The 11,577-nt window shown below is 65.8% G+C and overlaps 2 protein-coding genes across 2 annotated transcripts in view; one reads left to right on the forward strand and one right to left on the reverse strand.

The window, feature by feature from the left end:
- Nucleotides 1-3,176, reverse strand: part of CUNH2orf54 (chromosome unknown C2orf54 homolog) — an 11,860-nt gene extending 8,684 nt beyond the window's left edge. The window contains exons 1-2 of the mRNA XM_011376285.2: nt 3,019-3,176; nt 1,487-2,136 (exon numbers count right to left, since the gene is read on the reverse strand). Coding sequence (XP_011374587.2) covers nt 1,487-2,136; nt 3,019-3,176 — 808 coding nt within the window. The remainder of the gene's footprint in view (nt 1-1,486; nt 2,137-3,018) is intronic.
- Nucleotides 3,177-3,728: 552 nt separating this feature from the next.
- Nucleotides 3,729-11,577, forward strand: part of LOC105302975 (putative ciliary rootlet coiled-coil protein 2) — a 71,861-nt gene continuing 64,012 nt past the window's right edge. Inside the window, exons 1-2 of the mRNA XM_023521081.1 lie at nt 3,729-3,890; nt 8,865-9,023. Of these exons, the coding sequence (XP_023376849.1) occupies nt 3,729-3,890; nt 8,865-9,023 (321 nt within the window). The remainder of the gene's footprint in view (nt 3,891-8,864; nt 9,024-11,577) is intronic.

The raw sequence follows: 11,577 nt of genomic DNA on the forward strand, positions 1-11,577 counted from the left end.
CTGTCACCTGGGGCGGCACACTTCCTTGAGGGAAGTGTCAGGGAGCTATGCCTGGAATCCCCAGCTCTGGCGGTCAGCCTGGGTGTGGCCATGGGTACCTGGGGAAGGCGGGGACAGGCCCAGCAGCCCAGCACGTGCCCGAGGGGCTGGGCAGAGCCTCGTGCCCACCAGCTGGTGGGTCTGTCTCTCGGAAGGGCGGAGGGCCTGAGGTGACAGGGACAGGCGGAGGAAAGGGCCCTGCCGAGCACCCTCAGTAGCTGGCAGGCTGAGAGGAGCCACAAGGTGTCTGTGGGTGGGGCTCTGTGAGCCCCATGACGTCCTGGCCACCTGGGAGGGCGATGTTCGTCATCACCCCGGAGATAGGGGTCACCTGCCCCAGGTCACCAGGCAGGCCTGGGGTTGGGCCCGAGTCGCAAGCCGCCTCTCCTGTGTTACAAGTCTGTCCAGAAGCCCGGCCACTGTCTGAATCGTCCGTGTTGGCTTCCCCAGGACCCACGGGAGCACCTAGCAGGAAAGGCTGGTCCTGTGGGCCCAAGTGGCTGAGGTCCCCATGCCACTAGGTGGGCCCGAGACTGGGCGTGCAGCTGGACCTGGGCTCCGCACGCTGGGCAGCCTGGGGCAGGCCGCTGTCCGCGGTGGGCTGACTATCCTCACTCAGCGGTCACACAGAGGTGAGAGAGGGTCATTCTGTTCGGCCCCCAGTGCGTGCCAGCACGACCCGACGTCTTTTCCCCGACCCCCAGGAGGACGGGCTCCCTCTCCTGGGTCCCCACTGACCTAGGCCCTGCGTGGGCTGTGCCCGCCCTACCAGCCCCTCGGGATCTAGGCAGCCCCAGCTGCAGGGAGGCCCATGACTTCCCGCCCTGCCCACCTTGGGGCTCAGCATCCTCCAGATCACACCAACAATGCCCCAGAGGAGAAACTGAGGCCACAGCCCTGGCTCGCCTGCACGTACGCGGCCACAGAGCCCGCTCGAGGCCCAAGACACCAGGCAGCAGCTGGACCGTAAGTCGAAACAGACCTGTGTGCGCGTGTGTGTATGCTCACCCCCACGTTCACGTGTGCACACTCACGCAGGCACACCCATGCACGCAGGCACACCCATGCACGCAGGCGCACAGGCCTTCCAACGCAGTGGGTGTGGGGACAGCTGAGGACTGTCACATCCAGCTGGGACTGATCACAGAGCCGCCTGCCGAGCACCGTGTCAGGACCCTCATCCAGCAGATCAACCGGAAAGTGACACGCTGGTCAGTTTCCAGCCAATTAAAAAGTAACGTCCATTAAAAGGTTACTACTAAGGTGTAAAGTTCAGTAACGTGAAACGCGTTTTCCTAGAACTAGAGGGGCCTCAGAGAGACATCCCCCACCCACGTGCCCCTGACATGCACACAGCACTGCACACGGGTGCACCCCGCACCGTCACGCACGCGTGCACCCCGCACCGCCGTCCCTCACGTGTGTGCAGCATGGTCCCACCCATTACCTGGCGTTATGAGGCCGTGATGCTTGCAGTGCACAATGGCAGCCACCAGAAGGTCCTTGAGGACGCGCAGGACCTTGCTGGGCACAATGTGGCCAGAGCACTGGGCGCTGCCATCCGAGCAGGGGTCAAAGACATCGTCAGTCGTCCAGGGCTCCAGGCCGACCCCGCCCCTAGGGACACCCAGGCGGCAGGTCACAGGGCCATCGCCCGTCTCCGCGGCCCCTTGCTCCTCCACCAGGAGGGCTTCGGCCGCCACCCTCAGCGGCACCTCCATGTCCAGCGGGCCGTCCGAGGAGCGCAGGGCAAACTGGAAGGCCCCCAGGTCCCGGGAGTAATCCACGAGGAAGCGGGGGTCCAGGGCGCGCGCCCGCTCCAGCACCGTGAGCAGCACGTTCTCCGCCTGCTGGTAGTCCCGCGCCCGAGGCGCCGCCCGCGAGCGGAGGGCCCGCAGGTAGTGGTGCCACAGAGACACCTGCACGGCCATGGCGTTCCGGGCTGCGTTCCAGGCCGAGGGGCAGCCCTTGAGGACGGCTCTGAGGCGGCTCCGCAGGCGGCGGGAGGGAGCGAGGGAGGCAGCAGATCCCCAGGTGGGGCAGCAGCTCCCCGAGCAGAGCGGAACTCCAGAGAGACTGCGGCAGCAGGGTGAATACCTGGCGGGGACCAAGCCTTTGAAGTGGGAGTGAGTCAGTCACCACGAGGAGGAATGTCACAGGAGGGGGCGGCCCCTCCAGGCTCCTCCCCGCGTCCCACACACTCTGCCTCTTGGCCCAGGGCACAGGTCCCCCGCCCCCGCAGGCCCGGCCTCCTCCCGCCTGCTGTCCCTGGCAGGGGGACCTGCCTCAGGCGGTCCCCTCCCGTACCCCAGCAGCAGCCGCCTGTGCCATCAGGGCCCCCCACACCCGACCGGGGCTTGGGCACACGGCACCCCCTCTGTCAGGTGGCAAAGGCGAGGCAGGGCCCTGGCTGCCCCAGACCCTGAGTGTCTCTCTCTGAGGCAGCCTGAAGCCACCAGCCTGGGCTGAAGACTGCGTTTCCACAGCGACCCACACATCCCATCAGGCACCTGTGTCCCTAGGAGCCTCAGACCCCAAGTCCAGGTGTGAACCCTGCCTCCTCCCCGACAAGGCCTGCGTCCTCCTGCCCTGGGCCCACAGGCTGCCCACCCCCCACCCCACCCAGTCCTCACCTTGAGAGGACCTGGCACCCACCTGAGACTGGAGCTGGAAAGCCCCGCCCTGCCCGCCCCTCCCGCACCTGTGCTGGGCGCCCTTCCTGGCCCAGCGCCTCCCCACTCAGGGCCCTGCACCCCAGCCAGCAAGTGGGAGCCGCCCCCGTGACCCTTGGCCCCGCCAGGCCGTCTGTGGGCGCCCAGTGCTCCCTGCCAGAGCTTCTGTAAACAGCTATCACGGAGAGTCCCCCAGACGCTATGACTGAGGTGCCGCCCACAGCCCCCCAGGGAGCCTGGGGCCTCAGCCATGCATGGGCCTCAGATGCAGGCAGCTGTGGGCAGAGCCAGGATCCAGGGCGCTCACTTCTGGGTGCTCACAAGCCTTTCGAGGAGCTGCAGCCCCAGCGAGCGAGTCTCTGCTCTGTACCGCCAGGACGGGGAGCTCACTTCCTCCCGGGGGAGCCCCTGGAGACAGCTTCCTTCTGCGCCTGGCCCAGAGCACGCGTGCTTCTCTGATTCCATGGCCCACGTGCCCTCACGCGCCCCCCAGCCCTGCGCCCCACTGTCCCGATACCCCACTGTCCCGACACCCCACTGTCCCCACACCCTGCCCTTTGCACGGCCGTCCATCTCCAGGGCACTCTGGCCTGTGGGGAGGGCGTCGCTTCGGAGGAGCTGGTCCTGCGGCCTCACGCTGACCCTCCGTCCCCAGAGTCGGGTCCTCGTGTCCCTCCAGCTCCACTTTCCCAAGAATCTCACAAGTGTCCCCTGAATTCCCCAGGGCGGCCCAGCGACCCAAGTACCCGGGGCTCAGAGCCAGACAAGCTGCCCAGCAGCTGACCATGGGGCAGCGCCTGCGCTAGGCTGCGGGGTGGGGGTGGGGGGCGAGGCCCTCATCCCGTGAGTGGCGGCAGTTGTGGGGGTGCAGCCAGAGTGCCAGGGGGCCAGGCCGTCTGGGGGGCGGTTCTCTGTACCCCGGAGCGGGCACTCGGACGTCACAGAGCGGTGGACAAGTGGAGTCCAGGAAGCTGGGGGTAAGCTCCGCCTGGACCCCGGGGCAGAGAGGGGACGAGGATGGGGCTGCTGGAAGAGGGACACGGGACCCCCAGCCTCCAGGCAGCCTCTGACCACGAGGAGCCACTGGTCCCGACTCCGCAGGCCCAGCACCAGAGCCCACTGACCCCGCAGGCCCAGCACTCCCCAGGCCCACTGCCTCGGGCCCGGCAGGACACCGAGGTGAGCGGTGCGGAGCGCCCGGCGTGGGCAGCAGCGTGGTGGACCCGGCATCCCGCCCGCTCACGGCAGCTGGGGCGGGGGCTCGCCCGCGCGCACCTGCCAGCCGCGAAGTGTGTTCACTCCACTTCACACCCCAGCTTGGGGCGCACGGGCCGTGTTGCTGGGTGAGGGGGCTGGAGCGGCTCCCACCCAAACAGTCCCAGGTGAGGGGTGACAACCCCTAAGTGGCGAGGGCCTTGCAGGGAAGGGGGGGCAGGCCCGCTGGGAGGAGACCCGGCCTGCGCATGGGAGGCCAGCACCCCGGCCCGCGTGCCTCCTGTGCGTTCCCGCCTGGCGAGGAGGCCCTGCTGGCCGAGCAGCCCCCGGGCTGGGTGTGCAGGCCAGGTGGGCAGACAGACAGGCGCGCTGCCCGGGGGGCCCCCAGGCCACCCCGCCTGCCGCCACCTCCCACAGGGACCAGTTGTCAGGCGCGCCCAGCGTGGCACACACACCTATCATCCTCCACTCCTTCGAGCAGGACTAGGTGTGGGAGGAGGCGGCTGACGGCTAACCCCACGGTTCATGCAGCGGGCAGATCCCTCCTGTATGGGACGGCAGTGGCCCTGGGGGGGTGGCTGTGAGGACAAATCCATCTCTGGGGGCGTCAGAGGGGACGGCAGAGGGGACGGCGCCGAGAGGGTGAGCTGCCCAGGTGTTCGCAGGTGCTCAGGGCCGTCCAAGGAGAGCCAGGCGTGTGGCTGACCAGCACTGGCACCTGAAGGTACCTGCCCTTGGCCAGTGGCAGAAGCAGCTGAGCCATGGACAGTTCCGAGGCGGCCAGGGCCCAGGGCAGGGGTGGGCAGGGGTGGGTGGGCAGAGGAGCACCCCGAGGACCTCGGCACGGGGAAGGGGGAGGGTCCGCGTGGCTCGTCGGGGCCGCGCACGGCGGCCAGCTCTGTGCGTCCAGGTGCTGCATGCAGGTGGGCTTGGGCTGTAGGTGCCGTGGTTGGGTTTTAGGGGTATTTTTTTTATTGTGACAAACGTAAGATTAATTTACCGTCTTAACCATTTCTGAGTGTCAATCAGTGACATGGAGAACATTCACACCACCACCATCTCCAGAACTCTTCGCCCCAAAACGAGACTCTGTCCCCGTTACACACTCACCCCCAGCCCCCCGCCGGGGTGTCCCCGTTACACACTCACTCCCAGCGCCCCCAGTCGCAAAAGGACGAAGACCGCATGACGCCACAGCTGCCGCATCTCCTCCTCGTCTAAGCCGCGTTCTGTCCACCACCCGCCCGCTGGTGGACACTCGGGGTGCTCCACCTGTTGGCTGCCGTGACGGATGCGCTGTGAACATCGGGGTGCGAGGCCCTCCTGGAGACCCCGCTCTCTCCTCCCGGGCGCGTACCCAGACGCGGGATCGCTGGACCACGTGGCCCTTCCAGTTTTAACCCTCGCGGGTCCCCCGAGGCCGCACCGTCTTACGCTCCCGGCCGCGGTGCCCAAGGGTCCCCGTCCTTCACGTCCGCCAGCACGCATTCTTTCCCGGGTTCTCAGGGTGCGGGCAGCAGCCGTCCCGCTGGGTGTGGAGTCTCGCTGTGCTTTGACTTGCATCTCCCTGAGGATCGGGAACACTGAGCTTCTTTCCATGGGCTCGCTGGCCATTCCTGTATCTTCTCTGGAGAAATGTCTGTTCCGGTCCTTTGCCCGTTTCTAAATCGAGTTGTTTGGGACTTTTTGTTGCTGATTTGTAAGAGGCCTTTATGTATTCTGGACGTTAGTTCTAACGTCCAGATATATGATTTGCAAATATTTTCTTCCATTCTGTGGGTTGTCTCCTCACTCTCATGATAATAGTCTTTGATGCACAAAAGTTTTTAGTTTAGCCACTTTATCTTTCTTTTCTTTTGTTGCCTGTGTTTTCGGCATCGTAGCTAAGCAACCATTGCCAAGTCCAAGGCTGTGAAGATTTTCCCCAACGTTTCTCTGACAGCCTATGGCTTCAGCTCTTACGGCTGGGTTCTGGGCAGGGCTTCGACGCCCCAACACTCCGGGCCACGCAGTCACTCCGGGCAGAGACACCCCGCCCCTCTCTTCACTGCAATGCAGTGTCTGAGGTCTCGTTTTATGCACCCCACGAGAGCCAGCGTCAGAGCTCAGGGCGCAGGAGTCACCCGGCGCCCTCAGGACCGTCCCCCACGGTCCACCTATGGCACCCTCGCAGGCAACCCTTTGAACGGATGAGCACAGGGTGGGTTCTGCCCCACGGAGCCTCTTGGGACTGACCCCCAGCTTGGATCCTCCCACCAGCCGGGGCTGACGACCACTCCGTGGCCCTCTGGGCAGGGGGTCAGATGCTGAGCGAGCAGGACAGAGAGGGAATGTGGAACTTCCGTCCTGCAGTGCGAGTGTCCTGGGGTGACCCAGGTGTGAGCTTCCCATTTGCCCCTCTGATCCAGTTACCCTGTTATAGGGCCTCCATTTCTGTCCCAAGACCAGGCCCCAGGAGTGAACAGATGGCCAGAGGAACACAGACACACAGACGGCGACTAGCGGCCTGGGGCGCCCATCAGCAGACAGCGGCCAGCCGGCCGGCCTTGGCACTGGTCAGCAGCTCAGGGCGGTGCCCGAGCCGGCGCCCCAGCTAACGTCCAGAGCAGGGCTATGTTTTAGGATGGCTGCAGAGTGCACAGCCCGCTTCCTGTCCGGCACCTGCAGGGGACACGCCCCACAGGGCCGTGAACCCGGGTCACCCGAGCCACGGCCGCCGGCGGAAGCCAGTCCCCTCCCACACAGTCCTCCCCCGCACTGTCCTTCGGGAGAGATGACCGTGCGATGTCTGAGCAGCGTGTAAGTGGCTCTTTGGGGAAGGCGCGGGTCCCTCGGGACACAGCCACTCGTGCACAGACAGCGCAGAAAGACGGGCCGATCCCAGGGCAGATTCAGGTGAGCCGGGAGGCTCCACATTCCTGCGCGGCCTCCGCCCTCCTCCCCCGTTGCCCTCCACGCGACCGGTCTTCCGAGGACACGTCAGGGTTGAGTGTCCTGTCCACGGCAGGCCCATCTGACAGGCTGCGGACAAGGGAGGCCGACCAAAGGCAGGAGTGACCAGGCCTCACACCAGGAAGTAGGAGGCTTCCGGGCACGTGTTGAGGTCCCGGCCCCTTGGGGAGGCCCGGCTGGTGTGCACAGGGCCGTGCGAGCCTCGAGGGGACGGGCGATGAGCGTCATGCTCCATGGGGGGGCTCGGGGTGGAGGCACGCCACGAGGGCTGTTGGGGAGTGGGCTCAGGACAGGCGGCTCTCAGCCCAGTGGGGACAGGCCCCTCGCTGAGCTGGGGAGGTAGGGGAGGGGCCCGGGCAGGACGACCCCACCCCCGGTGGGGTCACCAACTTTCCCGGGTCCCGGTGACTGCCGTCTTATTCCTAGTCACCTGAGTGACTTTCAGAAATGGTCACACCGACCTCAGCGTCCTCCTGACCCCCACTGCCCGAGCCCCCCACATTGAACCCCGACCCGAGCAGGAGCTCTCAGCAGAAGGCAGGGCCACACCCTTGGTCAGAGAGGCCAGCCCCTGGGCAGCAGGAAAGGCTGGCCCTGCCCCCACCAAGCCCTCTCCCAGGCTCGTGGGGGCTCCTGCACTCGAGGTGCTGTGGGCAGCCTCGGTGCCAGCGGTGCCCAGGCCATGGCGAGGGCTCTAGACCTCCGCTCCGTGCCAGTCCAGGGGGTCAGGGCAGATGGTGGACTGGGTCCTCAGGCCCCAGGAACTGTCCAGGAAACCCCACGCCAGCCCTGGATGCCCAGGGTGCCGTGTCCCACCCAGAGCCTGGCCGAAGGCACCCTGGTGACCGCCCTCCCTGGAAGGGGCCGGGGACAGGGACCCCAAGGACAAGTGTCTCGGGGAGGTGGCTTTGAGCTCAGGCACCCCCTCCAGGGAACCTGGGTTCTGAGGAAGTGGCCGGCATCCCGTCGGCTCCCTGCTGGCAGCCCTGGGGGCAGAGATGCTCACCACCAAACGTCCATCCCCACTGCCTGGTCCCTTCTGGGTGGCCACAGAGGAGATGGGGTCTACAGGAGTCCCCAGGATGGCCCGACTGCCTCCTCCCCTCAGAGAAAAAGCTGTTACTGGCTGCAGCACCCACTCCAGGGGCTGCTCCTGCCCCGGGGGCTCCCGACAACAACGGCCCAGCTGACAGAGGTCCGGCTTGGGACAAGGAGGCCCCGAGGGGCGAAGAGTGGGGCAGGGAGGCTGGCCTGGCCGAATGTCCAGGGCCAGGCTGAGTCCCGAGGCCCAGGAGGCCCCAGCGTGGCCTGTGTCTGTAGGAATGGCCCTCACTCCGTTCCCTACCCTCCCTCGGGGGATGGTCCCATCGGCCCTGATGGAGAAGCCGGCAGTGTCCCTGCCAGTCCTTTATGTGGCTGCGGGAAGGTTCAGGTGACTGAGAAGAGGTGGCGTCCCCCGGCTGGCCCGAGACGCAGCGCCTGTGGACAGGGCTGGCCTGAGACGGGTCCGGAAGGAATCGCAGTCCGGCAGGCGCGCCCCGTGTGAGGCTGGGAAGCCCGGGCCCGGCTGGCTCTCTCAGGCCCCTCTGCCACCAGCCAGCTCTTCCCCAGTCTGAGGCGGGAGGGCCGCTTATGGCTCTCCAGCGGGGGGCAGCGGTGGTCTGCACGCGGCCCCCACCTGGTGCGTGGCCCCGGCACAGGGCTCCCGGGCCCTTCTCCGCAGGCCGTCGTGGCGGGAGGCCGGCCCTCCGGGGCGGGCGCGGTCGCTCTGGCGCCGGCTTCACCCTGGGCGGCTCCAGGTCTCTGGGAAACGGCTTCCTGACAACAGCGTTCCTTAGTCCCCATGGCAACAAGGCCCGCGCTCCTATTTCCAGGGAAACCCAGCCTTCGGCGTTGCAGTAGCCACGGCAACACATAAGCGCCGGGTTGTCCGCGGTCCCAGCCAGAGGGGCCCAGGACCCAGGACGGGGAGCGGGTGCTGCACAGGTGTGGCCCGTGGGCCTGAGCAGTGAGCCCCGGAGGGGCCGCCTGACCGCCCAGCCGGCTTCCTCCCCGCCCCGCTCTGCCATGAGTTCTGCCTCCAGCGAGCCTGGTGATGCAGACGCGGCCCGGCGGCCCCCGCTGGGGCTGGACGCCGTGATCCAGGTCAGTGGGGCGACCGCCCTCCAGCTCCCTCCTTGGAGACCCCAAGGACACCCCAAGAGGGACGGGCCCGCAGAGAGGCCACACCTGCCAGGCTCGAGGGGCACCCGCCACGTGCTCACGTGGTCAGCTCGCACGCACACGTGCACACGCACGGGCAGCCTGGCGGGGAACGGGCCCCAGGGGGCGGGCAGACCCGAGCCCACTGGGGGAGCTCAGGCAGTCGGCCCTCGGAGCCAGGCTCGGGGCTGCATACCGGGGGTGGAGACAGAGGGCCCCCCGCCTGACATGCTGGGACCTAGTTCACTGCTTTCTTGGTGGCTAAGTGAGGGAGCTGGCGGTCCTTCCCCAGAGCTGCTTGTCACCCCTGCCCACAGGCGGGTGGGTGAGACCGTCCCCAACACCTGCCCTGAGTCCCAGTTCTAACTCTTCGGCACCCGCCTGCACAGCGACAGCAGTGACGGAATCATCCCCGGGCCCCTCCTCGTCACACCCTACCCCCCGGAACCAACCCACGGCCCAGTCCCGGCAGCCACCCCCTTAGGTGCTCCCTGAGCCATCCCCTGACTCCGGCCATGCAGCCAGGCAGTCCCCGCCCTGACCGGTCCCACGGGATCACGTGGCTCCCGACTCAGGTGTTCATCAACCCAGTTTGCGTGGGCGACATGGCCCCTGTAAACATGGTGGCATCACCACACACGCGTGCACACGCACATGCACACACACATGCACACACACGCAGGTGCCCACACAGGACAGAGCATGGTGGGCAGAGTGTCTGAGCCAGGCACTGAGTTCAGCGAGGTGGCCCTGGGTGGGTGACACTCTCTGTCTGGCACCCACGGGTGCCAGCTGTCCGAGGTCCTGAGAGGGGGCTGACCAGTGGTGATGGAGGGAGGGGGCCTGCACTCTACAGTTTAGGAGACTTTCCGCCAGGCGTCCCCTGGGTCCCGTCGGCCCGTGAGGGTCCTGTCAGTCCCCTGGATTTGGGAGCACAGAGGCTCCAGGGTGCAAGCAAGTCACTGCGGTCACAGGCGGGCCCGAGGGGGTGACCGGGATGGCACCGCGGTCGGCAGCGGGAGTCGGTGCCTGGGGACCGCAGCTGCGGTGGGAACGAGGAACCCGCCCGTCCACTCCGCCCCCACCTGTCATCTGCACTGGGTGATTGGGATCTGGGTGCCAGCACTCTGGGGTGAACAAGCGGCGGGCGCCACAGGGCCCGGATAGGCCTGTCCCGACAGGAGGCAGGGTGACAGGGGCCCCCAGCCCCTCCGGCTGCAGCCGCGAGACTGAGGGGCCTGGGCAAGGTGTGGCTAGAGGATAGGGGGGGCCTGAACGTGCCCCCTGTGCTGGAGAAGTCCTGGGGCCCGTTCCCCCCGGCTGGGCGCTGTCCCCTCCAGCCTCTGCACAGCGTCGGGGAGCACCGGCCCGCCCCACCCCCAGAAGGCTGGCTTCTCTGAGGGTCCCAGACTCGGGAGGGCCGCTGCGGGCTCGTTGGTGACCTGGACCCAGCTCCCGTAACAGCGATGGGATCTCGCGGACTCTCCTTCGGGCTTTGATTCACGGCACTTTCCAGGAATTTGTCCGTTACAGCCAGAATCTTAAACTTACTGGTAAAAGTTGTTCCCAATCTCTCCTCACTGGCTCTTCGCCGTCTGAGGCTCTGAAGCGGGGTGACCGCCGGCGCCAGGGTGCTGAGGGGTTTGAGACCCAGGGACCGGGGACTTGTAACACCCCAGGCAGTCCCGGGCAGGCCGGATGAGCTGGTCACGCTGAGTGACACTCCCTCGTTCACCTCTGATACTGGCCATTTGTTGGATTTCTTTAGTCCTTTGTCCTCCAGGTCATTAATTTATGCAGTTACTATTCCTTCGTTTCTCAGTTCTTTGGGATTGTGGCTCATCTAATTTTTTGAGACCGAATTTTATTTAGCTCACTGATTTGTCACCTTCCTTTTAAATTTTTTTTTAACTTAAAAAATTGTGGTAAAATATACATACATAAAATTCTAACCATCTTTAAGCACGCAGCTCGGTGGCGTTGCCACGTCCACGTTGTTGTGCAGCCGCCAACACCGTGATGTCCAGAACTTTCTCATCTTCCCAAACTGACCCTCTGTCCCTGTCACACACTCACTGCCCCTTCCCCAGCCTGGACTCTCTGTCCCCATGAATCGGCTCCTCTAGGGGCCTGCCTAAGTGGCACCACCCAGGTTTGTCCCCTCCCTTAGCACAATGTTCTCCAGGCTCATCAGCGAGTCTGCAGGTGGCAGAACCGCCTTCCACCCCCGGGCTGAGTAACGTCCACCGTCCACGGTGTGCATGGGCCCCCTTCCGTCAACCCTCCCACGTGTCCACGGTCTGCTGGTAGTTTCCACCTTCCAGTTATTGTGACTCGTGCTGCCACAAAAATTGAGGTGCAGATTTCTGTTGGGGTCCCCGGCTTCCCTTCTTCTGGGTGTAAGGAGCTGCTGGATCGCATGCGTGATTAGCGATTCCGCGTTCAGTTTCAGGACACGCAGACTGCTTCCTGCAGCGACTGTCCCATCTCACACCCC

This window comes from Pteropus vampyrus, unplaced genomic scaffold, assembly GCF_000151845.1.
Source record: "Pteropus vampyrus isolate Shadow unplaced genomic scaffold, Pvam_2.0 Scaffold291, whole genome shotgun sequence".
NCBI classification, from domain to species: domain Eukaryota; kingdom Metazoa; phylum Chordata; class Mammalia; order Chiroptera; family Pteropodidae; genus Pteropus; species Pteropus vampyrus.